The 24201-nt window shown below is 60.8% G+C and overlaps 8 protein-coding genes across 8 annotated transcripts; 1 reads left to right on the top strand and 7 right to left on the bottom strand.

The window, feature by feature from the left end:
• Positions 1-167: 167 nt before the first annotated feature.
• EHS24_009142 (uncharacterized protein) lies at positions 168-1369 on the bottom strand (the record flags this gene model as incomplete). Its single annotated transcript, XM_028624435.1, has 6 exons — positions 168-300; positions 364-530; positions 578-646; positions 705-939; positions 977-986; positions 1033-1369. 6 exons carry the CDS (start codon positions 1367-1369, stop codon positions 168-170), a joined length of 951 nt encoding a protein of 316 aa, XP_028475507.1.
• A 588-nt stretch (positions 1370-1957) lies between these two features.
• Positions 1958-3975, bottom strand: EHS24_009141 (uncharacterized protein; the record flags this gene model as incomplete). Its single annotated transcript, XM_028624434.1, has 8 exons — positions 1958-2366; positions 2422-2629; positions 2709-2720; positions 2766-2833; positions 3033-3136; positions 3439-3455; positions 3506-3550; positions 3678-3975. The coding sequence occupies 8 exons, from the start codon at positions 3973-3975 to the stop codon at positions 1958-1960; spliced, it is 1161 nt and encodes a 386-aa protein (XP_028475506.1).
• Positions 3976-4599: 624 nt separating this feature from the next.
• On the bottom strand, positions 4600-7196 carry EHS24_009140 (uncharacterized protein; the record flags this gene model as incomplete). Its single annotated transcript, XM_028624433.1, has 6 exons — positions 4600-5292; positions 5336-5487; positions 5531-5942; positions 5987-6431; positions 6474-7060; positions 7170-7196. 6 exons carry the CDS (start codon positions 7194-7196, stop codon positions 4600-4602), a joined length of 2316 nt encoding a protein of 771 aa, XP_028475505.1.
• Positions 7197-8477: 1281 nt separating this feature from the next.
• EHS24_009139 (uncharacterized protein) lies at positions 8478-10820 on the bottom strand (the record flags this gene model as incomplete). The annotated part of the gene is made up of 2 exons (XM_028624432.1): positions 8478-10569; positions 10717-10820. 2 exons carry the CDS (start codon positions 10818-10820, stop codon positions 8478-8480), a joined length of 2196 nt encoding a protein of 731 aa, XP_028475504.1.
• An 856-nt stretch (positions 10821-11676) lies between these two features.
• Positions 11677-12617, top strand: EHS24_009138 (uncharacterized protein; the record flags this gene model as incomplete). The annotated part of the gene is made up of 5 exons (XM_028624431.1): positions 11677-11731; positions 11771-11874; positions 11911-11974; positions 12042-12169; positions 12234-12617. The coding sequence occupies 5 exons, from the start codon at positions 11677-11679 to the stop codon at positions 12615-12617; spliced, it is 735 nt and encodes a 244-aa protein (XP_028475503.1).
• A 395-nt stretch (positions 12618-13012) lies between these two features.
• Positions 13013-15880, bottom strand: STR3 (cystathionine beta-lyase; the record flags this gene model as incomplete). Its single annotated transcript, XM_028624430.1, has 4 exons — positions 13013-13889; positions 13946-14244; positions 14337-15330; positions 15381-15880. 4 exons carry the CDS (start codon positions 15878-15880, stop codon positions 13013-13015), a joined length of 2670 nt encoding a protein of 889 aa, XP_028475502.1.
• A 1559-nt stretch (positions 15881-17439) lies between these two features.
• On the bottom strand, positions 17440-20018 carry EHS24_009136 (uncharacterized protein; the record flags this gene model as incomplete). Its single annotated transcript, XM_028624429.1, has 2 exons — positions 17440-19590; positions 19644-20018. 2 exons carry the CDS (start codon positions 20016-20018, stop codon positions 17440-17442), a joined length of 2526 nt encoding a protein of 841 aa, XP_028475501.1.
• A 3817-nt stretch (positions 20019-23835) lies between these two features.
• On the bottom strand, positions 23836-24185 carry EHS24_009135 (uncharacterized protein; the record flags this gene model as incomplete). Its single annotated transcript, XM_028624428.1, has 2 exons — positions 23836-23923; positions 24064-24185. 2 exons carry the CDS (start codon positions 24183-24185, stop codon positions 23836-23838), a joined length of 210 nt encoding a protein of 69 aa, XP_028475500.1.
• Between the last annotated feature and the right edge of the window lie 16 nt (positions 24186-24201).

Genomic DNA, 24201 nt, shown 5'->3' with positions numbered 1-24201 from the left:
TTCGTACTGCTTGTCGGTATCTGGTATTAGTATTTGTCGGAAGAGAAGAGTGGCCATGTAGACTCTGGGCAGCTCATGATCCACGGATCAACAGATTGACAGATCTACCACCTGCTGATTGCTGAGACAGATAGATAACGATTCATGACCTGACAACTATCAAGACTTCAGGGCAGTCCGGACCTCCAAGTATCGCCAACAGTGTTCATGCCCCAAGCATAACTGCTCGAGTCGTGGACAGTCGTGCGCCGCATGTCTCGTTTATACTTGCCCTCGAACGCACCTGGGCAAGCGCGGTGCCTGTGAAGCCCCAGTCAGCAGCTGAGCATCCTCACCTCTCATCCTCCCCTCAACTCCACTCACATTACAGCGCAATTGTCCCAGACGACCATGTCCGTTTCGTTATTCCAGTGGACTGCGCAGACATACTTGTCCTGTGTGGCGTGGTTGAGCAACGTCTCAATTTCCGCCTGGCCTTCGGGGATCGGGAGCTGGTCGACACGGTACGCGTGGTTGGCAATGTACATGTTCTTGAGTGGTCAGCAACATCGTCCGTGCCACAGCGACAGCTGCTCACGGTGCGTCCACTCGGCTCATGGACTTGAACCAGCTTGTGCTTGCCAAAAGGATGCGATTCAGGCAAGAACTGTATACAGCACGTCAGCCACAAGTCTTCTCTGTTCACAATCAAGTGGCACACATACCTTCGGCTCCTCCAGCAGCGGGTTACCGGGGTTGGCCCTCCGCCTCGAGTGGTGCTGGCTGTGCCACAAGACATAGTCCTTGACGCGCTCCTTTGTCTCGCCGTCCAAATCGTCATAGGCGGTACGTGTGTCAGCAAACTCCGTGTCACCGCCCGTGCCCTTTGGTGGGAGCTGGTGGGAGAGGAGAAGTGAGATGCCGGCGCGGCGGGGGTTGAATGCCGAGTCGACATGGAAGCTGCCATCAGATACCACAGCGGGAAGTCACTGCTTACAGCTGGTTGCCTGTAAGGTAAGCTTCGGTGTAGATTGTATTCATAGCTATACTCACCTTTGCCCAGGATATCCCTCTGCGATCCGGGCTGGATAATGTTGCCATCGGCGTCGACGTTTGACACGTCGAACAACTCATCATACTTGAGCCGGTTCACCCTCCCAAGCTTGTTATACGGAGTAACGTCGTCCAGCTCGCCCATGAGCCTCGAAAGGGCAACGTGTCGGTCATCATCGAGCCCCGTGTTGCGGAACACGAGGACACCATACTGTGCGAGACCCTTCTTGATGTCATCCGCCAGTTGGGGGGTGATGTTGTCAAAGTCGGCACCGTGGACTTCTGCCACAAAGGTCGGGTGGAGCGGGGTGTACGTCAGACCCGCGGTGTTGGTCATTGTGAATGCTGGGTTTGTAGCCTGCGAAGTGTGGTGACGGATGAAGAGGCATGAGTGGGCATATATACTTGAGACAGCGGTATAAGACGGCAACACGCAGCCCTCGTGACCGCAACAACAATGCCCGGTGTCCACCGGCCCGGCTCCGTTCGCGTACCTGCCAATATGCAATGCCCCGACCAAAATACGAGATGGGGCTGCATAAATGCGAGATATGGGCATGAAATGCGAGATATGGGTCTGAGATGCGAGATACGTGCTCTCAGATGCGAGATGAGCCTCCCGGGATGCGAGAATGCGATATGCGTCTATCAGAAATGCGAGATGGAGAAGCAGGCCATCTCGTAAAATGCTGTTCAAGAGCAAGCAACGGCAGTCCAGAACGCCAAGGTTGTGAGTTGCGCGTTCTGGACAATCACCGATGTCTCAGGCACAGAACAAGAACACATTTCCATGAACGCCGATGTTCGTTTTTTGCAAGCACAACTGCATCCAGACATTAGATCCCCTCCAGCAATCCAACAGGTAGGTTGAGGGACATTGAAACCCCTCTTTTCTTCTATGCTGTATCCCTGCCCATCTAGATTTTTAAGCCAGGACCTCGATGTAAGGGGGGCCAAGGTGCTTGCGGAAGACGGTCGAGAGGGCCTCGACGACAAGCAGAAGGACACCACCACCGGGAGCGAGACGGAGGACCTTTGGCGCAAAGCCCTTGTACAGGGCACCGAAGCCCTCCTCGCGAGCGATGCGGATGAGAGCGGGGTAGGTCCACTCGCCAGTGGCGTGGAGCTGCAGACGCGACTTGACGACATCGAAGGGAGTGTTGATGACAGTACCGATGAAACCACCGACGGTACCGGCGGCGAGGTTGTTACCCATCTCCTGGTTCTTGGACTGGGCCTTGGGGAGGAGAGCCTTGATCTGGAAGATCGAACCGAAGTAACCACCGTTCCACCACCAGTGACGCCAGAAAGTGGGCTCCATGCCCTGGTAGATACTGGCGACGTTAGAGAGATGCTAGCCGATATCCTAAAACACAATATTCCACTCACCCGAGGAAACCGTTGGTCTTGATGACCTTCTTGACAACGTCGAGGGGGCCAGTGTAGGTCGAGGCCTTGTCCTGGAGACGGATCTTGACCAGCTCAAAGGGGGTAACGACAAACGACTCGGTGGCACCGGCGAAGCAACCAGTGAGGAGGGCAATGCCCTGGGTGGTCTTCTTCTTGCCGCCGTCAGTGAAGATCGAGCCCCACCAGCCTGAACATTAGCAAATGAAAACAGCCATCGGCGAGAATTCGGCGCTGCGGCGCATTTCCTCGCTGTTGGTGAAACTAACCGTTGGCACCGACTGACAGAGTTAGCTACGGTTCCCAGTACGTTTTAGCCAACTCACACTTGATGGCACGCTTAGGTGCCTCCATAAGGAGGGGCGAGGCGATACCGCGGTAGAGACGGGCAGGACTGTGACGCGTCAGTCATGTCGTTTGAGTGACGTGGGGGTTGAACTCTGAACGCCGGCCCGGGCCGCCGGGAAGGGCCACAGCAGGCGGCGTTGTGGCTTGGGCAATGCCAAACAGCCAAGCAGCGGGTATGTCCTGCTGCGAGCCCTTGGGGACATGCCGCCGGCCTCAGAGGTGTCAGCCGGAGCGTTTGAACTCACCCCTCCTGAGCGATAATGTTCTTGAAGGTGGTGACCATGCCGGCGGGGTTCTTCGAGGTGTCAAGCTGCTGGCGGGTCTTGACGACATCGAGGGGGTAAAGGAGCTGTAGCGGTCAGTAATGGCCATGCAACCAGCTCAGAAAATAACAAGCCGCGAGCTGGGGGGGGGGGGGGGGGGGGGGGGGGGGGGCATCGGTCGCGGTGACGAGTGTCGGTGGGTGGTAATAGCAAACCCCGCGGCACGTTGCCGCGGCGGTGCTGAAGACCAGAGCAGTGCGATGCTACCGCGGGAGAGCCCTTTCGTGCTCTGGTCCTCACACGACACGGCAACAAAGGCTGCACGATCATGGCTCTGGGCTACCCGCCAACACTCGACCCCGACCTACGCCGGCACGCGGTTACGCACCAGGAGCTCAGTCACACCTGCAAACGTCAGCATCGAAACCTCGACAAAATCCAAAATCCAGACTTACCGGCAATGGCGCCGGCGGTGAAGGTGTAACCAAAGGGGAGGGGCGCTGTAGTTCAGTCAGCATGCTGGTTCTCGCAGGTAAAAAAGTGAAGATGGCGATGTATGAGAACGAGCAGACGACGGCCACTGCATTGCACGCAAGTGAGGACCGGCTGCAGCCGAGCAAAAAAGACCACCACAAGCTCCAACCGCGCATAGCGGCAAGCAGTCTAGCGCGTATACATCGGCGTGCAAGCCGCCAGTAGCTGCTTGCAAGGCGGCGCAAGCACCCTTTTTCTTGGAGGTGCTCGTGTGGTCGTGTGGACTGTTGGAGTGGGGGTGGAGTGACCATGACGGAGATGTCGGGGCCGGTGTCGCATACCACCTGGCCCCCAACCTCCAGTTCCACGCGGATGGTACTGCAGGCTCCTCTCGCATCACGGCACGACGACTGGCCAGGAAATGGTACGCACGGAGGGGCTGCTTCGACATCTTGGACCTGGGACGATGGGGGGGGGAGTGGTGTGTGTTTGTGGAAAAGGGAAAGCGAACGGGGTGGGCGATAATGGAGGCGTTGCGGAGTCGCTCGCGTCCAGAGTGCGTCCAGTCTAAAGGGCGCCCGCGCGGCTCGTCCGCTCCTTCTGTCTCGCTGAGCCCAACTTTCGTGATCCGAATGTGAGAGGGATGGGGGCCCAGCCCGCTTTCCCGACAGCGCGGAGGTGCCGACCGTAGTGGTCTCGAACGGAGTTGCACTTCCGGCCCGAACACCCCGGAATGTCCGGATCTATACATGGCGCCGATCCACGATCGTGTAAGCAGTGTAAGCATGCATGCACTGATGGTGGGCTGTCATATGGTCATGTTCGCGTCTCTCGAAACTGGCGAGCAGCCGACAGCATACAGGCAGAACCTGTGCGCGCCGTGTGGCGCGCGTTTACAGGGCAGGGAAGCCGTCGTCGCCTAGCTCTGACCCTTTCAGCGCCGTTGCGCTGCTGCGTGGTGCAAATGTGCCCCACGGCGCGATCTTTCGAGACCTTGCTCTGCCCCGCATGCCCCGCAGATCCGTCGCACACCGCAGCCAGTTACATTGATTACATACGATACATGTAGTCTTACTCATGTAGACCCCGCCGCCCCCCACTGAACAGCCCATGTGTCTGGGTCTTGCAAGAAGAGGGCTTCGCAGGCCGCGTCCGCAGGCGCCTGGTTGGCATGAGCATCGTTCGGGTCCATGTTGACGTCCGTGGCCGTGGCCTCCACGCCGCCGCCATCGGGTTGATCAAAGAGGACAGCGAGCCATGCCTCGAACTGCACATCGTTTGCGCTAGGGACTGGCGGCAGCGGGTAGCCAAGTGCGTCGTTGAGGTCAAAGCTTGCAAACTGAGGCATGCTACCGCTGGCGTCCGAGGGTGTGGAGAGGACCGGGGGTATGGTAATGCCTTGTGGCACCTCCGAGGCTGAGGGCGTGGGGATGGGCATTGGGGCCACGGTCATCGGCGCCATCACCACACTCGGCTCCACGGCCGGGAGGAAGTTGAGTGTAGAGGTCACTGGTGCAGAGCCGGGAAGAGGCAGGCCACCGGTGAGTGGGAACCGGGCCAGCGACTCGCGCGCCTTGGTTACCAGCCTACGCGTACGCTGCACGAGCGCACGGTTCTTCGAGTTGGGCCTTGCAAGCGCTGTCCATTCCAGAACCGCAAGGCCTTGGTCAAGGATCGACATGCGGTTCTGTGCCAAGGCCGGGTCCGAGGTTCTGCCCACCAGGACCGCTTGGCACAGAAGGACCGAGAAGAGGTCTGCTGCGAAAGACTGTGGTGTCAGTTATGGCTCCGTACAGGACGTGCGAACTCACAAACCAACGAGTCATGCTCTGGTCTTGGCTCAGAATACCCCGCACGAGGTCAAGCATTCGTTCGCACACCTCAATGACTGTGGCGAGACTCAGCTCGCCGCTCTGGCTTCCGGTCAAGATAGCACGCATAAAGCACGGGCGGTGGAGGTAGACTGGGTCGTTAGCGGGTAGCCAGAAGAACGATGAGGTACCCACAGAAGACCATGCAGATGTGCGTCGCCATGCGGTACTGCTGATGTGTGAGACGCTCGGGTGAGACGGTGCTGGGATAATCGGAGCTGGTCGCGAGGCTTGGCGATGGCACAGGTGCCGGTGAGACGACCACAGTCGGTGCCCCCGGTCGCGTGAGCGGGAAGGCCTCGACAGGAAAATGTGCGCAACGGAGATGAGGCGGGAGGTCGTGTAGGAAGCGACGGAGACCGGCGTCAATGTCCTTGACACCAGAGTACTCCGTCTGGCCAACAGTACACCAGAAGCCAAACACCCGGGACATGTGAAGGCCCAAGTTCCATTTGTGAACGAAATAACCGTCTCGGTGTGCGTCGGTAGGGTACGGGGTATCGTAGTGGCGGACGTCGATGGAGCCCGGGATGAGGGCAGTGAGGCACTGAAGGTCAGTTGGACGTCCCGTCTCCACACTATTCAACTTACATGAACGCGTTCAAGAGCCAGCAACTCATGCCAGATTCTCCTTCGCCAGTCAATCTGCTCCGTCGTGAGATGGGCAGGTGCTGCGTCACGGTGATAGCCCGCAATGACAGCGAGCTTGACGCCCAACCCCACAATCGTAAAGATACCGTCAATCAGGCGCTTGTCGTCGGAATTGATAATGAAGCTGCCCAAGAGGTGCAGGCAGACCAGACTGCTCAGTGTTGTCTCGGTGTAAAAGTTGCCAGCCACGAGACAGCTGTACGCTGTCTGGTGGTAGTCGACGGCGTGGAACTCTGGCGCCGCACCAGCCGCGGTGGGGTCGAACAACATCGTCATGGCCTGTACAGCAAACAGGACAGCCAGGTCGTGGGGGTGTGCACCCTCTGGCGAGTCGTACACGCTTGCGAGGACAGTATCAAAGAAGGCTGGCGTCATGGGCTGAATCCTGGCACAGTGTCAGTGTTGCCATCGACTATTTGCTACCTACCTCCACGAGGTCATCTCGAAGAACTTGTCAAACATCTCCTTGGCCGCTCTCCGACTGCAGAGCATGGCGCGACACCTGTCGAGCAACACTCCTGGCAGATGACCTCTGCCAGTCAAGCTCACGCCGCGGGTACGACCCCACGGTGGCCGCCAGAGCTCGGCATCCACCCGCCGGCTCCTCCCCAGGTGCTCTCCGCCTTCATTGTCGCTCCCTTCCTCGTCCTCGCTCGCAGACGGCGAGCTCAGGTAGAAGGCCGTCGTACCCATACCGGCGTACCGCTTCGTCTGCTCATGTCCCAGAGCCAGGCGACCGAGCATGGCGGCCATGTCCATCCCCGACTCTGTCAACACGACCGAGTTGCCACCACTGCCAGAGGTACCTGTGGTTGTGGGGTCGGTGATTGACGAGCTGGGACCAGAAGAGAAGACAAAGCTCGGCCGCCGCGTCACTTGCTCGTCATCGTCGGCACTGGCACAGTCTCCAATCTCATTCTCCAGCCCGTGCTTGCGCAGTGTGTCCTCGAGCTGGCTGACGCGTGCCGTGAGCTCGGCAATGGTGACGCTCTTCGGCTGGGTGACTTTAGACACCTGGCACGGGGAGTAAGCATATGTGATGACGTCTCCCGTTGAAGGCCAGCTCACCTGGTTGGGACAAATATGTGCCAATCCTGCGAGGCATCAATCAGCATTGGGCTACATCTCCAGTTGGTGCAGTGCTTGACATGGTGATCCGGCGCATGTGCCAGCAAGGAAGACGAGCACGAGCTGTGTTTCATAGAGATCGACAGCTCGCGCATGGTTAAGCCCGACATGCCTGCCTACACCGGGGCCGCTGTGGGCAACGAGGACGGACGCACCTTTCTTGACACACTCGCTACATGGCCAGGAGCGATTACCTGCACAGTGGCGTCAGTGGGCAAGCTCTTGGCACAAAGGGGACAAGGGCGAGAAGGTAGAAGACACCCATGACCCAACATCCGCCGCAGCTTCCGGCCGGGCTGAAAGTGGTCCAGTCGGCAAAAGGACTCCGACGCGCAGCCAGCCGACACTAAGCTAGCCCACTTACACTTTGACTTGGTCCTACGACACTCTTCGCAGTTGAGATGGATGCGCCTGCGTTTCTTCTTTGCACCCAGCTCGGCTTTCGGTGGGTCCATGCTGCACGTGTCGCGCGTCTCGTGATCGCGCGTTCAGTTGCGGGAACGACGTAGAGTCTCGGAAGAAGGTTGCGCGCTGTGAGGGCGTGTGGGGGGTGGGGCGCGGGGGTGTGTGGGTTTTGGATTGCCGACACAAATCTAGATCACCGGGGGCTCTGTGCGTGTGTGGGGTATGGGGGAGGAGGTGTTTATCCAGCGAGTAGTCGCTGTGAGGGGCTGTCGTCCGTGTCAGACCGATAAACGGGCGCACGGGGTAGTTGGGAGAACGAATAGTCGACAGTGCAGAAGACACATGCTCACGAGATCGCGCGACAGAGGCACACACTCCCAGCCGGGTTCTCGGTCAGGTGGGGGAGATGGGTGGGGAGCAGGGAGAGGGATGAGGAATGCCTGGATTTTTGCCTGTTAATCCCGGACCGGGCCAGCGGCCAGCAGCGGCAGCGGCGACCATCCCGCTGGTTGCCCATGCTTCTGCCGCTCAGTGCCGTCCCTGTATCCAAAGGCTTGCCAAGCATTGAAGGCAATGCATGCAATGGCCCTGGTCTTGAACAAAACACATCCATAAAACTCTATGCACAGTAAAGCCAAAAAGAAACACGCTGGAGCTCTCGACTGAGTTCAGGTATTAAGAACAGGTGGTGTGGGAAGGCAGACGTTGCCCCGCGTCCCAACGGAATCCGCAGCAGCATCGTCGATTGGATCCGGGATCGTGGAAGCGCAATCCACTTGCCCTGGCGCGAGGCTCCCTGCTTTCCCTCCGACATGGTCTCTCCACGTCCGTATCCGTCTCACCCCCCCTCTCATCCGCAAGCAGGGGCTCCCCCTCCACAGGTCTGGATTTCACAGACCTAGATCAGAGTAGTCCACCATCCACTAGCGTCGTCGTTCTCGAGAGCCACGAGCGCATTGGACCACACGTCCTCGTTGGTGTTCATGGCCCAGACGTCTGCGCCGGCGGCTCCGTCGGGAACGATAGGGAGGGACGGCCACAGCTCCTGCGCGGCAGGCAGCGCCGCGTTCGCCGCCGTGACAGTCTCGTCGATGGCAATGTGCTCAGCCTTTGGCGGGGCAGCGGGCGTGTCGATAAACCTCCTCAGGAGAGGCACACCACGCTGCACGACGAGCGAGTTTGTGCCGCATTCCCAGAGCGAGTCGATGAGGCTTTGGATCTCGGTGATGAGCTGCGCGCGCATCGCGGGCGACGGCGAGCCGTGGACGAGCTCGGTTGAGAGGACGACACCTGCGAGGACGGTGTAGGACGCAATGGGCCAGGAGCGGAGGAACAAGGGTGGCACGCGACGCTTGCGCTGGCGAAGAATCTCACGAGCGGCGTTAAGACACGCTTCGCGAACCTCGATGAACCGACGGTCAGTGTACGCGCGGCCGAGGAACGAGCGGTACACGAGAATGGTACCAGCGGACATGAGGAGCGTCCAGATGTAGCGCGAGTGCGGGCGATGGTCGTGCGGAGCGTGGAGGTCGATGACCTCGTCAAACATGTCGCCGTCGCTGTTGTGCAGGCAGGGGAAGTCGTTGTAGTTGGCCACAAGCGCCTCGGATGCCGCGTTGGCAATCATGTACTGCTCCTTGAGCGAGTTTGCGTCCGCAAACGCCTCGGCGAACTGGCGGAAGATGCGGTAACGCCTTCCGGCAGCGATGAGGTGAGTGACGACAGTGAACTCGGTGAAGGGGCGGTCGATCACACTGGTATCGGTAAGGTCCTCAAAGTTGGCATTGAACGGTTCAACCGTCATGCCTTGCGGGAGACGGAGACCACCGGTGTTGGCAAAGTCTGGTCGGCCTTCACCCAAACGCAAAAGTAGCCACAGACGGCGACCCATCTCGCGGTTGATGAGGCCGGGCGGGAGGTTGTTGGTGTCCTCGGGCTCGGGACCGAGAAGGTGGAGCTTGAGGAGCTGGGCAATACGAAGACCGACGTGAAGCAGAGACTCGGTATACGCCGACGCTCCAAAGTTGTAGGAGACCATGGGGAGAACCACAATGGCCTGGAGCGCCTCGATGGTGGGGTTGGTCGACATGAACTTGGACCTGTTGAGGGCCTCGAGACAGACGTCAAACCAGAACGCAGACAGCGAGGCAGTCTCCTCCACCGATAGACCGAGCTCGGCCGCGAGAAGGTCGCCGGAAAAGTACATTCCGACCGAGAGGAGGGAGAAGTAGTAGCTGAGCCAAGCGTCGCCCTTGCCGCCATCGCGGCCGTCGCTGACAGCCGCGATCCACTCGTCGTGCTCCTGGAGCCAATGGGGGACGTGGCTGGCGCAGTGGAGGAAGGACATGTACTTGAGACTGGCGCGGACGATGACCATGCTCTGCGGCGCGGTCGGGAGCAAGGTGAGCAGGTCAGCCTGGGCAAGGTCGGTGGCCTTGCGGGAGGGAAGGTCTGGGAGGCCGCTCATGGGCGACATGGGCGCCGGGCTACCAAGGTCGCGAGTGCGCGGGTGGGGCGACGAGGGACGCTCAGAGTGCACGGTCGGCGCAGCCATGACATGGACGAACGGTTCGAGAATGTCGGGGTCGTCCTGGCGCGAGCGCTCCACGGGGACATTCGATCCACTTCCCGAAGCGCTGCGCGCGGCGCCGATGAGGTGCGCAAAGGCATTGCTGGGCGACTGGGTATCGCTTGGCGAGTCTGCCATTATGGATGCCGGGGTGGTCTTTCCAACTGAAGAGGCACCGCCGTTCTCGAGCTCGCGAATGCGGGTCTCGAGATCGGCGACGCGACGGCGCAAACCGACATTCTCGCGCTGAAGCTGGCCTTCACGCAAGAGACGGATCTGGTCTGCCGTGAGGGGGGAGCGATGGGTGGTGCTTGGCGCATTGACAAGGCGACCACGGACGATGGCTGGTAGACGAGTACAGGTCTCGGGGTGACCGCGCCTGATACAGTTGTCACATGGAATGGCCTTGTTGCATTTGATCCTGCACGGTCAGCAATCTATCAACGCCAAGCCCAACCCCGCCACGTTCGTGTGGATATCCAAGTACCCCCGGAGGAAGAGTTGGTCCATCCGGGAGCGGGGGGTTCATAGAAAGACAAACGCCACCGGAGAAAGAGGGAAGACTCACTTGCGTTTGGTACAAAACGCGCAGCTGTTAGATGCACGTTGGCTCACACGAGGGCCGTCCAACGACGCCGAGGTGGCGCGTGACGATCCGGCGTCGCTGCTCATGCTGATATCGGACCGCTACCGTCCGATGCTTGAGCGGACCTTAGGAAGATGGATGACGGGTGTACGGCTGAGATGGACGGGCAAGGTGTTGGGTAAAGGGCAAGTGGGAAAATTGGCGCGCGAAGAGGCGAGCAGAGACGAAAAGGGGGTGGGTCGATCAAGGAATGGGACGTGAGAAGTCCTAATGGACAATTCTAATGGACTTACAAAATCGGTCTAATAGTATTTGAGTGCCACGCGTTCTGGTGCGAGTCGGCACTCTCGCCCTCCGCAGCAGGGACGTGTTTGTGTGTTGCATCTACTTTCATGGCGTTCTAACAACTACACCTGCGAAAACAGCGGCCACGGTGGCTTGCATGGCTTGCCTCTTGGTCTTGGGGCGGCACCACGTCTCAACATCCGATCCGCAGAACTGAATCGATGGCGCACCCAAAACTTCACTCTGATGGTGTGGCTGCGCGTCAGAGACACTGCCACCACCACTGACAGTCTCCTCAATACTCAAGACACTGAAGACAGCGCGTGACACGAGACAACAATGCCAAGAGGGATCTCCGCAAACAACGGGCTGCAACACGGAAGATCGCGCATGAATGAGCTCATGGTGTGCCGCCCCCGCCTGGAACCTTACCGGTGGACGTGGTGCGGGTAGTGACGTCACAAAAGGCGAGGCGAGGTGTTGTGCTCTTGGGGAGGATACACACTACAGAGCGGCATGGGGAGAGCAGACCCGTTTTAACACGTCTTCACGCCCCCCCCCCCCCCCCCCCCCCCCCAGCGCCATCATCTCGCTTGTCTCATTGTCTCTCTCTCTTCAGCACACATCTCGCCACCCACACACGACTTGCATACGACCATGGGTTTCTTCAGCAAGACCGCAGAGGAGAAGGAGGAGAAGATCCTCAAGGACGGTAGGTGTGCCCGCGGGCGAGGTTGTGCTGACCTGTCAGAACAGAAGGCCGACGACAAGCACCTGCGTCAGGCGCTCAAGGACGTCGAGAAGGCCAACAAGGCTGAGCTCAAGGCTGCCAAGGATGAGCACAATGCCAACGAGGTGAGCGTTCGGGTGGCTCTTCAAGCTGACCTCCAGGACCTCCAGAAGGCCATTCGCAAGGTAGACAAGCTTGTTGCCGACATGAACAAGCTGCAACATGGTGAGAGCGCCGCGTCTAGTTGCTAGCGTGCGTGGAAAAGGACACCGTTTGCTGACCTATACTTCAGAGCATGAGACGGCCGTCTCGGCCCGTGACGCGCTCGAGCGCGACGTGGAGCAGACCCGCCAGGAGCACATCCGTCTCCAGGGCGAGACCACCGCTGCAAAGGAGCGTCTCGAAGCTACCCAGGCCAAGGTGTGTAACGACCCGTCCCCACCCAGTGGATGTGAACACGAACACTGACAGTGTCCTCAACCAGGTCAACGAAGCCGCCACCACTCGTCACCAGCGCATTGGCGAACTCACGAGCCCCAAGGCTGCGACCGCCGTCGCCGGCGGTGCGGCTGCTGGAAATGGCGCGGCTGCGTCCGCCGAGGAGCGCGAGCGCGCGCAGGCCGTCGAGAACCAGACCCCCGTCGTGACCTCGGCCCCCACCGCGCCGTCGCTTCCCGCGCGCACCGCCGAGGCTGCCCCCTCGGTCCCTGCGCCGGCGCCGGCTGCGTCCCACCAAGTCCCCGGTGGCTTCGCCGCGTCCGAGCCCCAGCACAGCAGCGTCGGCGGTATCCCGGCCAGCTCGGGCATTGCCGGCGGCGCAGCCGCTCCCACCCCCATCTTGGCGTCGTCGGGTATCGCCCAGAGCTAGGCCGAGACGGTGATTGGCGCCAACCACGTCGCGCCACCCGGACATGTTGCAGTGGCTCACAGCGTCGGCGCCGGCGTGTAATGGGCAGTCCTGTGGTGTCTGACGTACTTGATGGCCTGGTGTCTTTGGCATGACCAAGTGGCGTGAAAGGAGAAGGAGTTGAGCGATTTCTCAGAGACTCGCTGCGGCCTCGTGTTCCCCTCGTTGAATGTTTAAAGCACATTAATGCAGCCTTGATCCCAGAGAGAGACACACGCGATGTGACGAGATATACGTGTTTGAGCTACTGTTGCATGAGATTATGGGTGTGGGTATGAAGATAATGAAGGCAAGGGTGGAAACGCAGTACACAGGGAAAGAAAGCAAGGACGCAGCAGTGCAGCCGTTGGGGTGCCCTAGTGGACCCACTTGCCGCCGAGACCCTCGGACCACTGGGCGAGGTTGGCGCTTCCGGCGCTCTTGAGCTTTGAAGCGGCGCCGGCACCGGCGTCCAGGCCGCGGTGGACGCCGAGGCCCGGCCCACCGAGGGTGGTGAGGTGGGGCTCGGCGCCGAGGGCGCGGAGGTTGGCGAGGAGCGCGTCCAGCTTGTCGGCCGGGAACGAGTCCGGGATGAGGGTGACGGCACAGCCGCCGCCGCCGGCACCTGTGAGCTTTGTGGTGAGGCCAAACGGCTCGGCGGCCGTGGCGGCGACGACGGCCTCGAGGGACGCGTGGGACACGCCGAGGGTGCGCAGGTGGGCGTGGTTGACGCGCATGAGCTGCTCGAGGCGGCCGACGAACGCGTCGCGCTCGGCCACGACCGAGCCGTCCAGCAGGCCACGGGCCTCGTCGCTGATGGCCTGGATGTCGTCGAGGATGGGGTTGACGACGTGGGGCTCGGCAATCTTCTTGGCGCCGACGCCGGCGACGAGCGACTTGGTGTCGCGCGGCACCTTGGTGTTGGTGAGCAACAGGCGGATCGAGTCAAAGCCACGGATACCGTCCAGACCGCCCTCCTTGCCGTTCACCGCACGGGTGAAGGCGACGGCACCGCCACGGACGGCGACGGCATTGTCAATGCCCGACGGGTTACCGTGGAGGACCTTTTCGGCGAGGAAGGCCCACGAGTCGACGAGGTCTACAGAGGGGGCCGAGACGCCCTCGTGGCCGGCGACGGCGACGTGCGAGTAGGCGATGAGGAGGGACGAGGCCAGGCATGCCGAGAAGGCAGCCGACGAGCCAAGGCCGGCACCGATGGGGAGGTTGGCCGAGACGGTGAGGGTGACGGAGAGGCTGTGCCGAGGGTCAGCAAAAGAGGAAAGCAAAAACAGCGCTTCAAAACAACCTACGCGTTGGCACGCGAGCCGGTCATCTCCATGTAGACGTAGAGGAACGCGACGCTGGCGCTGGTACCGGTCTTGGTGGGCTTGGCGTCGGCGACAATCTTCTCAAGAGCCGAGAGAAGGGCCGCGTCGAGCTCTGCCGAGGGCGCGGTACCGTTGCGAGCCGGGACGAGGTCCCACGGAAGCTCTGAAATGTTCCAAGCGTGGTCGGCCTCGAGGTCGGGAGCGGCAATGGCCACCTGACCGTCCCTGCGAGCGGAGAGGACACCAAAGCAGCGGAGATTGAGGGACGTTGCGATAGCAGTCTGCATGTTGTAACAACATATGAGATATTTTTTAGGAGGTTATGTGAGATTGTATTCTTCTGTCTGATTTTTATCTATGCCTTGTCACCCACCACACCGTGAACCACTGCGTGCTCGCCAAAGAGAATAACCTTGCCGGGGGCCGAGACGACAATGTCCTCGTCAATAGTCTTGTTCTCGCCGCTGATGGCAAGTCCCTTGGCAACGCCCTGGAGGAGCGAGTCGGGGCCGTCGGGACGCTTGAAGCCGGCGGCGCGGGCGAGCGACCACTTTTCGGGGTCGGCCTTGTAGAGAGCGGCGAGCTTGTCGGCGGTCAAGAGGTCCTTGCTGACGGCGGGGACAATGGCGCCGGCGATGATGAGGGCGCGCTCGAGGTCGTCGAGCAGGTCGCGGGGGTCCTCGATACCGACGCAGAGACGGATCAGGTTCTCGGGGAGACCACGCTCGGCGCGGACAGCGGCCGAGATTGAGGCATGCGACATGAGACAGGGCATCGAAATGAGTGAATTGACGGCACCAAACGACACCGAGACACCCCACAGACGGGCAGCGGAGACAATGCGCTCTGAAAGCTGCTTGTCGCCAGTGACAAACGACAGGACGGCGCCGGCGCCCGAGGCCTGCTTCCAGTGGATGTCGCGCATGGGGTGGTGCTTGAGGTTGGGGTAGTGGACCAGGAAGCCGAGGGCGTCGAGGTAGTTGGCCACCAGGTGGGTGTTGGCCTCCTGCTTGTCCATGCGGAGCGCGAGGGTCTTGATACCGCGCATGAGCAGGAACGAGTCAAAGGGGGCAAGACCCGAACCCATGGCGTTGATGTGCCATGCAATGTCCGAGGCGAGCTTGGGGGTACCCGCGGCGATGATTCCGGCCATGAGGTCGTGGTGGCCAGAGAGGTACTTGGTGCCCGAGTCGTACACAAGGTCGGCGCCAAGCTCAAGAGGGCGCTGGAGGTAAGGCGACATCATGGTGTTGTCGACAACGACAATGGCCTCGGGGTTGGCGGCGTGGACAGCGTCCGAAACAGCCTGGATATCGGCAATCTTCAAGAGAGGGTTCGTGGGAGATTCAAGCAAAACCATCTTCACCCTGTGAGTTAAGCATCTGCTGCGGGCAACATGGTCAACCTAGACACCTACTTGTTTCCAGCACCCAGGTGGGGGAGAACGGCAGACACCTGCGTAGTGTCGACGTGACGAACGTCGACGCCGCCGTGCGACTTTGCGTACGTGAGCAGACGGTTGGTGCCGCCGTACAGGTCGTCGCCGGCAAGAACAGTCTCTCCGGGCTTGACGAGGCGGAGGATGACGTCGAGACAGGTCATACCGGTGCTGAGGGCAAACGCCTGCGAGGCGCCGTAAAGACGAGCGAGGTGCGACTCGAGGCCACCACGAGTGGGGTTGCCCGAGCGGGTGTAGTCATAGGGGCCGTCCATACCCTTGAAGGTCGCGGTCTGGAAGATGGGGGTCGACGACGCGCCGTACTGGTTCTGCGACGAGTCGGCAGCGACAACCTGGGTCGCAAAGTGCCACTTTTCAGCGCGCGTGTCAAACGACTCGACCTCGGAAGGCGACTTGGAGTCGAAGATGGACGTCGCGAGGGACGACTCGCCCGGGGTCGAAGTGCGGGTCGACGACATGGTGGTGATGCGGGGGAAGCGCGTGTGTTACGCAGGAGAGGGGAGAAGGACGGGTGGGGGAGGAAGAGAGCGAGGGGGTGGGGGCGTAAGAAATGTGCTTTGTCTATAACCAAAACGGTTGTGGGGTGATAAAGAAAAAAGGAAATGGGACGAGGGACGATGGGATAAGACATCACGGATGTTACCGATGCCCATCACACCACCACCCCACCGCCGAAATGGCTCCGGTGGCTCCAGCGGTTGCGTGCTCGCTCGATCGCACGACGGCACGACTCGACACGACAAACGGGGGCTGCTGCGGCCGGAGGGATGGATCGACGTAGAGTCACCGCACGGGAGGGGGATTATTGCGTCCTCCCCGATAAGTGTTCTGTGCGGGCCGTAACTTTACACCTGTCATTCTATTCCCCATTCCAAGTGACTCTGATACCACTGCCCCCGCCGACGCCACCCAGGTTTCGACCTGCGAGGGTCCTGTGTGGCGGACTGGACGCGCCGACGCGTTCCAGGAAACGGTGGTCCGTTGCGCGTTTGCGGTTGGGCGAGAGCGGTCGCGGTGGCCGGCAGGTTGGGCAAGTTGGGCAGGTCGGGCAGGTCGAAAGCGCGCGAACAGCGCGTCCTGGGCGCGCGTCGCACCGCGCGCCTCACCCCTTCGCGTCTCGTCACGTCCCCCCCCATGCGTCTCCTTTCGCTCATGCACATACCCCTTTCCACTCTGTCGCGTTCTTGTTCTTTGCTCTTTGTCCATCATCAATCATCTCTATCGCTCTTGAGCATTCTCTCGGTTGTCGGTTTTTATTCACTGGCCTTGGCCTGTTCTCTCTCTCCCATCACTTCCCAACCGCCCGTCACACACCTCTGTCGTCATACCCCCGTCACCACATTCCAAGAGGCACCGCCCCGGGTCGCCAGACGTTTCTGCGTCACTCATCATCCCCGCAACGCGTCTGCAGCGGCCTCCCAGTCAGGTGAGTACAGCGTCCTCGACAGGTAAGTACTGCATCCACGACCTCGTCTCTGACGTCGTGCACAGGTGTCTCTCTGTCTGACGTCTCTTTCTCTCCCTCTCTCCCTCTCATGCGCGTGTCTCTCTCTCTCTCTAACCACCACAGCGAATTAACCAAAAGACGTATAACATATATACACCTCTTCTCTTCTTCTCACACTACTACATGATTCTCCGCTCGATCCTGTACACTGGGAGAAACTCAAAAAAGGGGGGAAGGGAACCAAGCGACCGAGTCGAGCCATCAGCCATCAATCAGGCAAGACGGACGACCCCGGCCATGGTGCGAGCCATGATATCAAGAGAAGTGGGGGGGGGGGGGGGGGGGGGGGGGGGGGGGGGGGCGTGTCTGTTTCGTGAAGCAAAGGTGGGTGGGGGGTATCGAGGGGGAGACCCAAAACGGTATTCTCTCTCTCTTTTAAACAAAAAAAAAGAAAAAAAAAAGAAAGAGTCATCATCTGGAGAGGTCGTTAGCTGACTGTTCCTCGCCTAGCGTAGCTCTCCTCTCTCGACTCACCATAAAACGCAGGCAGCAGCAGTAGGCCTACACGCCCTACTCGTCGCTGCCGAAGCGGACCGCGTCGTCGGCCACCTCGACCTCGGTCTCCTCGTCCTCCTCGTCGACGGCCATGCCCAGCCCAAGGCCACTGCGCGAGCCCGAGCGGATATGGCTCAGGCTCCCGCTGTGGTTACGCCTGTGGCCGAACGGCGAGGGCGAGACGGGCGGACCGCCGCCGAGGGCGAGCCCGCTGCCGAGACCCATACGCGCGGGACGTTCCGTGTTGGGACCGCGCCGCTCGGCGGTGAGCCCCTGCAAGAACTGGTGGCGGGACGCAATGCCGTCCGAGAAGGGGATGCGGTGGCCGCCCGCGCCCGCAGGCTGCATGGGCGTGTCGCCGGCGATGAGGACGCTGTTGGTGTTCCTCGACCGGCCCATCAACGGCGTCATGGCGAACAGGCTGCTGAACTGTCCACCCATGCGCGGGTCCGTGTCGAGGTGCCTCGACGGCGTCGAGTTGACGTCAAAGATCGAGTCGTCGACGCGAGGCGTGGAGAAGTGGTCGACCGGGTTGCGAGGCGGGGGTACGGGGGTGCTGGGCTCCTCGGCACCACCACTGATACCCCACAGGTCGCCGCCGTACGACAGAACACGGCCGCGCTGCCTGCTGCTGCGGCTGGGCGAGTTGGGGGTGCGCATCTCGAGCGGACCACCGCCAGCCGCACGAGCGGCCTCGCCGGCAAACATGGGCGAGGGCGCCAGGGCGACAGCCTGGTTACCCCGGAACGCAGACGAGCGCGCCGCAGACGAGTATGCAAAGGCGGACGGTGTGCTCCTTGCTGGTGTCGAGAGAGTCGCGCGACGTGCCTGGGCGACACACGGGTCGCATACCCAGTTGGGCGCAATCTGGACCTCGTCGAGGCCTACGCAACCAAGATGGTGCCAAGTCTTGCACGAGCTGCACGAGATCATCGACCCCGTGGGGCCGGTCTGCTTGCAGATACAGGCAACGACACCGGACGGGACGATGAGAGCACCACGAGGTGCGCGACGGCCCTTGTTGAGCGCCGACAAGAGGGCAGCGCGGGCGTCCGAGGGGTTGTTGTCCCACACGTTGCAAGCAGCAGCGGCGCCAGTCGCAGTCGGACGAGGACGCGCACGGATCGCATTCTTGCCCTTGTGCTGAGGGAAACGCGCAGCTCCATCGTCATCATCCTCGTCGTCCGACGACGACTCGAGGTACCGCCGAAGCAGCGTCGTGCGCTCCTTCTCTTCGCGGAGCTGGCGTGCAGGACGTCCGCCGCTTCCAATCTTCCAGGGGGGCTCCTCGTCGGGCCAGTCGGGCCGCTTGGGCGGCCTCGATCCGGGTTCGCCATTCACCGTCCATCCGTCCTGGTCCTCGCCGCGTGTCTCCTCGACAACTTTGGTGCCCTTGTCGAGTCCGACAAAGGCGAGCGCGAGGTCCTTGCGAAGCGCAACACGGCACGGCTGGCCCTGGCCCATGTCCAACTTGATGGAGAACATTGGCTCGGAAGGACGCGCAGAGGGGTTGAACGCTTCCAGGCGACGATCGGTCTTGGTCTGCTTTGTTCGTGGAGTGTCGTTGACATCGGCAGAGGGTGTCTGAGGAGCCTTCTTGCCGTTTGGGGTCTGCGGCACCACAGGCGTTGAGGGACCATCCAGCTTGTTGTCCAGGAGGGCCACGTCCGACTGCAGCACCTCGGTGCTGCCCAACGTGGCCATACCCGAGGCGTTGATCGACAGCGTCGTGGCCCGCTTGGTCCTGGGAGGACCGCGAGCCGGAATCTCCTCGACGGCCTCGGCGCCAGTCGCAGCCTGGACGAGGCCAAGCTTGCGGCCCTCTTCCTCGGTTGTGGTGACGTAGACGCCGTGCTTGGGTTCAACGGCGGCACCCTTGTCATCGGAGAGAAGCGGGTTGGTCCCGCTGGGAGTCGCGACGTTGCCACCAGTCGACGGCGGCGTCGGTAACTGCGATCCGCCAGTCAAGGGTCGTTTTGAGGAACGCGAGTCTGAGACGTCTGGTAATGATGGCACCGAGCTCTTGCGAGGTGTCCTCAACTCCTCCTTGAGGTTGGACGAGCCACTGCGCTTGCGCTTGTGCGTGCTAGTGGTCGAGCTAGCCGAGGCCGTGTCCCACTGAGGCGCCGCAGGGTGGCTGTATGAGGAGGGATCAAATTGCTGCTGCTGACCAGGGTACATTTGCGACGGAACGGGGCCGCCATACTCGGGCTGGTGACTCGGACGACGGGAGGGCCTGCTGGCACAAGAGCGGGCTGGGTGTAGACGTAGAACCCGCCGGGCTGGGCGGCGGCGGCGGTGGGGGGATAGTAGCCTGGCACGGGGCCGCCGTTGGCGTACACTGGATACGCAGCGGGAGGCTGCCCCATGTAGGGCGAGAGTTGAGGCTGCTCCACTTGAAACCCAGTGTTGATCTTTGGGGGACGATTCATTCTTCGGCGGTCAGCAGCGTCCTTTGTCAGCGGGGAAACCCACTTGTCCTTCTTTGATGAGCGCTTCGCACTGATGGCGTAGTGCTCGGTGATGAGCTCCTGCTTAAGCACAGGGGCCGAGGGAAGCTGGGCGTTGGACTCGAAGATGACGCCGCCGTTCATGGTTTCACCAGAGAACGAGTCCGAATGGGCGACTAGAGTGGGTCAATGACTGGGACGCAAGGAAGGCCAAGGATGTGAGGAGGGGGAGAGAGAGGGGGGTGGTGGAGAGGGAGGCGGAGAGGTACGGCAGAGGGGGGGGGGGGGGGGGGGGTCGACTTGTCGCAATCACAGCCTGTTGACTGTAGCTAGCCGGTGATCAATGCAACACAATGGCGGTGATGATCAGGTTGGGGTGGGAGACACTTCTGGGGCCGCGATGGGAGGAGAGCGCCCAGGAGGTTTGCGACAGTGTGACTCTCGAGATAGGTAGCGATGCGATGGTGGTGTTGGTGGTGATGGCCAGTTGTTTGGAGCGAGCACAACCAACAATTTGGGCGCAGGTTGACGATGAGGTGGGCGGTGGCAGGCCGAGGAAAGGGAACTGGCAGGGTACGAGAGGGAGAAAGGAAGACGACGAGGAGGGATGGAGGGAAAGAGAAGGGGGAGGGAGGACAAAGGGGACAAGGACAAGGGAGGGGGTGACACTCACGCAAGTCGATACGGGTGAAGCCTGGTTCGACGTTCGCGCCCAATGGTCCTGCGTCGGTTTCGTGTGTAGAGCTCAACGGAGAGGAGAAGGGAGAGGGGATAAGGATATGTCGATGTCAACGACTGCGATCCAGCCAAAGTTGGGACAGCGAGGAGCTAAAGGCGGTGGCTGGGAGTGGGCGTCAGGGGTCCCTTGTCGTCCCGATTTATAGAGAGAGCGAGACAGAGAGGTAGGTCGTCGTCGACTTGGACCAAAGACAGTGTGAACGTGTGCCCCGCCGGACAATGCGATAGTCGAGACTGATACCCAGAGTGGTTGTAAAGAGGACGGTGCGATCTGGCAAGGTGGGGGTCTGAGAGAGGGGGGCTCGGGAGCAAGCAGCTGATCGTACAAGGAAAGGTGATGAGAGGTACAGGGTATTGTCGTGCGCACAGGCCTTGCAATCGCACAACCGACGGTGGGGGTGGGGTTTTGTGTCGAGCGCGGCTGGAAAGGGTTGGAGGCCGAAGCGTTGCCGGAGACGGTCGATAGAAACCTAGACACACACCGAGTCTTGGTGTGTAGTGTTGACGTGAAAGGTAGAGAGAGAGCACTGGGTGCGAGAGGAATGGGCGACGGAAGGAGACGGAGACGGAAGGATACCTTGCTCTGACAGGAGAGAGAGAGCAATCGGTGCGAACAGCGGCGGCGGCGGCGGGGGGAGGGTCGAGTTTGGCAAGGGGGAGGGGGAGAGGGTTTGAGAGGCAAGAACGGATGGAAGATTGTGTTTGGGTGGCGAAGAGGACGAGGCCGTTTGTTGTGGAGGGAGGGAGCGAGGAAGGGGGAGCGATGGATTGCGATGGAGAGCACAAGTGACTGGACCGGGCACCCACACGTACGGAGGGAAGGATGTGGATGTGGATGGTGCTGGCGGCTGTGGGTGGTGGGAGTCGCGAGTGGTGGGCCCTGGGCGGGGGGTGTGTGGGTGTGGGTGGCCTGGGAGGCGAGGCGAAGCGCGGGACGGACGGGGGGTGGGGGCGAAATGACGGGCTGGCTGGCTGGGCTGGGGGGATCCGCCCAGGCGGGCCAGGGGAGGGAATATACCAGGGCTTGAGACGACGACCCACAGTGCAGCTGCAGGGACGGCACACACACACTTCTTACACACTGGCGGGAGAGGGAAAGAGGTCACTCTCTTGTCAGGGTCCAACAACAGGACATGGACACCACTCTCTGGCGCACCCACAGCTGCCATCCTTGTGGTCACTCTTCGTCTTCTTCTCTCCTTGTCAATTGCTTTGGGCTAAACAAACGACCTCGTTTTTTTTGGTACATCATACTTTCTCTCTCTCTCTACAGTACAGTCCACATATATCCCCCGGCTTCCCCTCTCTGGTTCTGTCGTAATGTAACACACACCTGTGCCCCCCCCCCCCGCCGCGGAGGCGCATTCCCGCTCCCCACACCGCTTGCACCCACATCGTCCGTCGTCTTTGAACAGCCCGCCGGTGTGACAGTACGACGTCAGGGTGTGGGTCCATTCATCCCATCGCCTTTCTAATCCACGGCCCACGGAGCCACGGGGCTTTTGGCGCGCCCACCGAGAGACCCCCCGTTCAACAGGTGTCGGCGGCGTGTCATGGCGCGCCCACGGCGCGTGTTCGAGAGAGCGAGAGGGCTTCTGGCTCTCTGCGCTCTCTCGCTTCAACCACCTTTTTGGATTCAAACACATTATATTGACATTAACAACAGGGCACAGCTAAGGATGCTTTGAGGGGGCTGGCTGTAGGCGCAGAATGACAGCACACACGCACACCGAAAAACCCTTCTCGGAGGTCTGGAAACTAGCTCGGAATGGAGCGCGTTGGCTCATGACGCGCGCACTGGGGCCGGATGCCTGTTGAATTCGTTTAAACGCGTCGTCGTCGTCGCCGCCGCCGTCTGAGGCATCTGAGGGTAACTGCCGACTAATTGTTTCCCACACTATGCCCATTAACCTGGTTGACAATCAGATTGTCATGCAATGATCTTCTTTCCTGGAGCGAAAACCCAGTCTGCAGAATAATCTGTGACGGGGGTGGCAAAAAAGCCCAATGATGCCTGGTACCGCAACCTGGGTGATCCGATGAACTGACTGCCTTCCCACGTCTCCCGCATGGTGACATGTTCATTGCGCGTGCCGTTGTGGTGTCCCGCCTGGAGCTCCGGAGACCAGGTGGCCAGGTATGCAAGAGCGCAAGAGCGCAGGCCGCAGGCGGCGATGACACACTGCTCATTTTCCAGCCTATATGCGCGGAGACTTTCATATAATTGCCGTATTAGGGAAAAAAAGGACACTCTCGCCCACCCGCGTCACATTGGCGCACCCAGCCAAGCGCGACTGCCGCACTGCCGTGCGCGCAGGTGGAGTCATGTTGGCCGTGAGCTTGCGGCACATGCCGTAACATTCAAGGCCGCCTAGCCGACGCTGCGCGCCGCGCGTAAATGGCAGCGCGCCCAGAGGCCCGGCACGTCGAGAGACCATCCCGCGCGCAGGGCGCGTAGGGACTGTTCAAACCCAAATTCACACTGCAGAGCGCAGACCATCGCTGCACTGCGCACTGCTGCAAAGCGAACTTGACGAGGCTGCAGGCTCCAGGCGCGCGCAGCTGTTTAGGCTCGCATTAGGTTTGTTCGGTAATCTCGGCACGTCCGCTCTGCACATGAGGGATATGGGGAAGAGGCCATTTTTTGTCAATATCGTCAAACTCATGGCCGCACGCTGTCAAACGTAGCGTGGTAAACGGCAAAGGGGCGCGCAATGCGATTGTACGGTGCAGCGGCCGAGATGAATGACACCATGTCATGTACTCGTCCACAGGCCACAGGCGCCTGACGCGGCTAATGGCGTCGCTGTGCTCACCGTCGTGATACGTTCACTGGAGACGGTGTGGGGTTTACGACAGCGAGGTGCTGGGCGCGACAGGACGTCAAGGGGAAGGAGGTCGCTCACGACCTCGGCGCGGCGCGATGACACGGAGCGGGTGGGTACTTGCACAGACAGCTCCCTCAAGACGGACATGGGCTCCCGGACGGGTGGAGTGTGAGCCTCCTGTTTTGCGCGGCACATCGCGCGGCTGCGATGGGGGGACATTGCTGGTTGGTAGTAAGAAGCGTTGGTCAGGAGTAGGATGAGGTCGAGGATGGATAAAGGAAGGACGTGTTGTGCGCGTGGGTGTGCTCAGGCGATCAATCAGGCGTGTCCAGAGATCCACACAGGCTGCCACGCTCGTGTCTCGCGCCTTTCCAAACCACACTCACTGTGCGTAGCTACCCAGCGACCAGCGAGACGCGGCCAGCAGCCACGACGTACGTCTGGCGTTCGTTCTCAATGCTCTTCGCAGGTTCAACACCTGCACTGGTCGGATACATTGGGGTTATGCCAACAATTAGCTTCAACGCTTTGATGGAAGGCCAAATTGGGTCTACAGGCAAGCGCAATGCAAAGCCCCAGCTTGCACGATCACTGTAAGGAGCTTTGTCGCTTGCAGCACTCACCAGTCTCCGGCCTCGAATGTTGATGAGGCGTAGACCGAGTGCAACGACGCCAGCCTGTCTTGGCCATGGTCGAGAGACAGTTGGACAGGAGGCAGGAACTGGAACGCGTCGCGCGTGGGCATGTCTCTTGATCTCTTG

The sequence above is a fragment of the Apiotrichum porosum genome (genome assembly GCF_003942205.1).
Source record: "Apiotrichum porosum strain DSM 27194 chromosome Unknown scaffold_8, whole genome shotgun sequence".
Lineage (NCBI taxonomy): Eukaryota > Fungi > Basidiomycota > Tremellomycetes > Trichosporonales > Trichosporonaceae > Apiotrichum > Apiotrichum porosum.
This window is presented reverse-complemented; position numbering and strand designations above follow the sequence as displayed.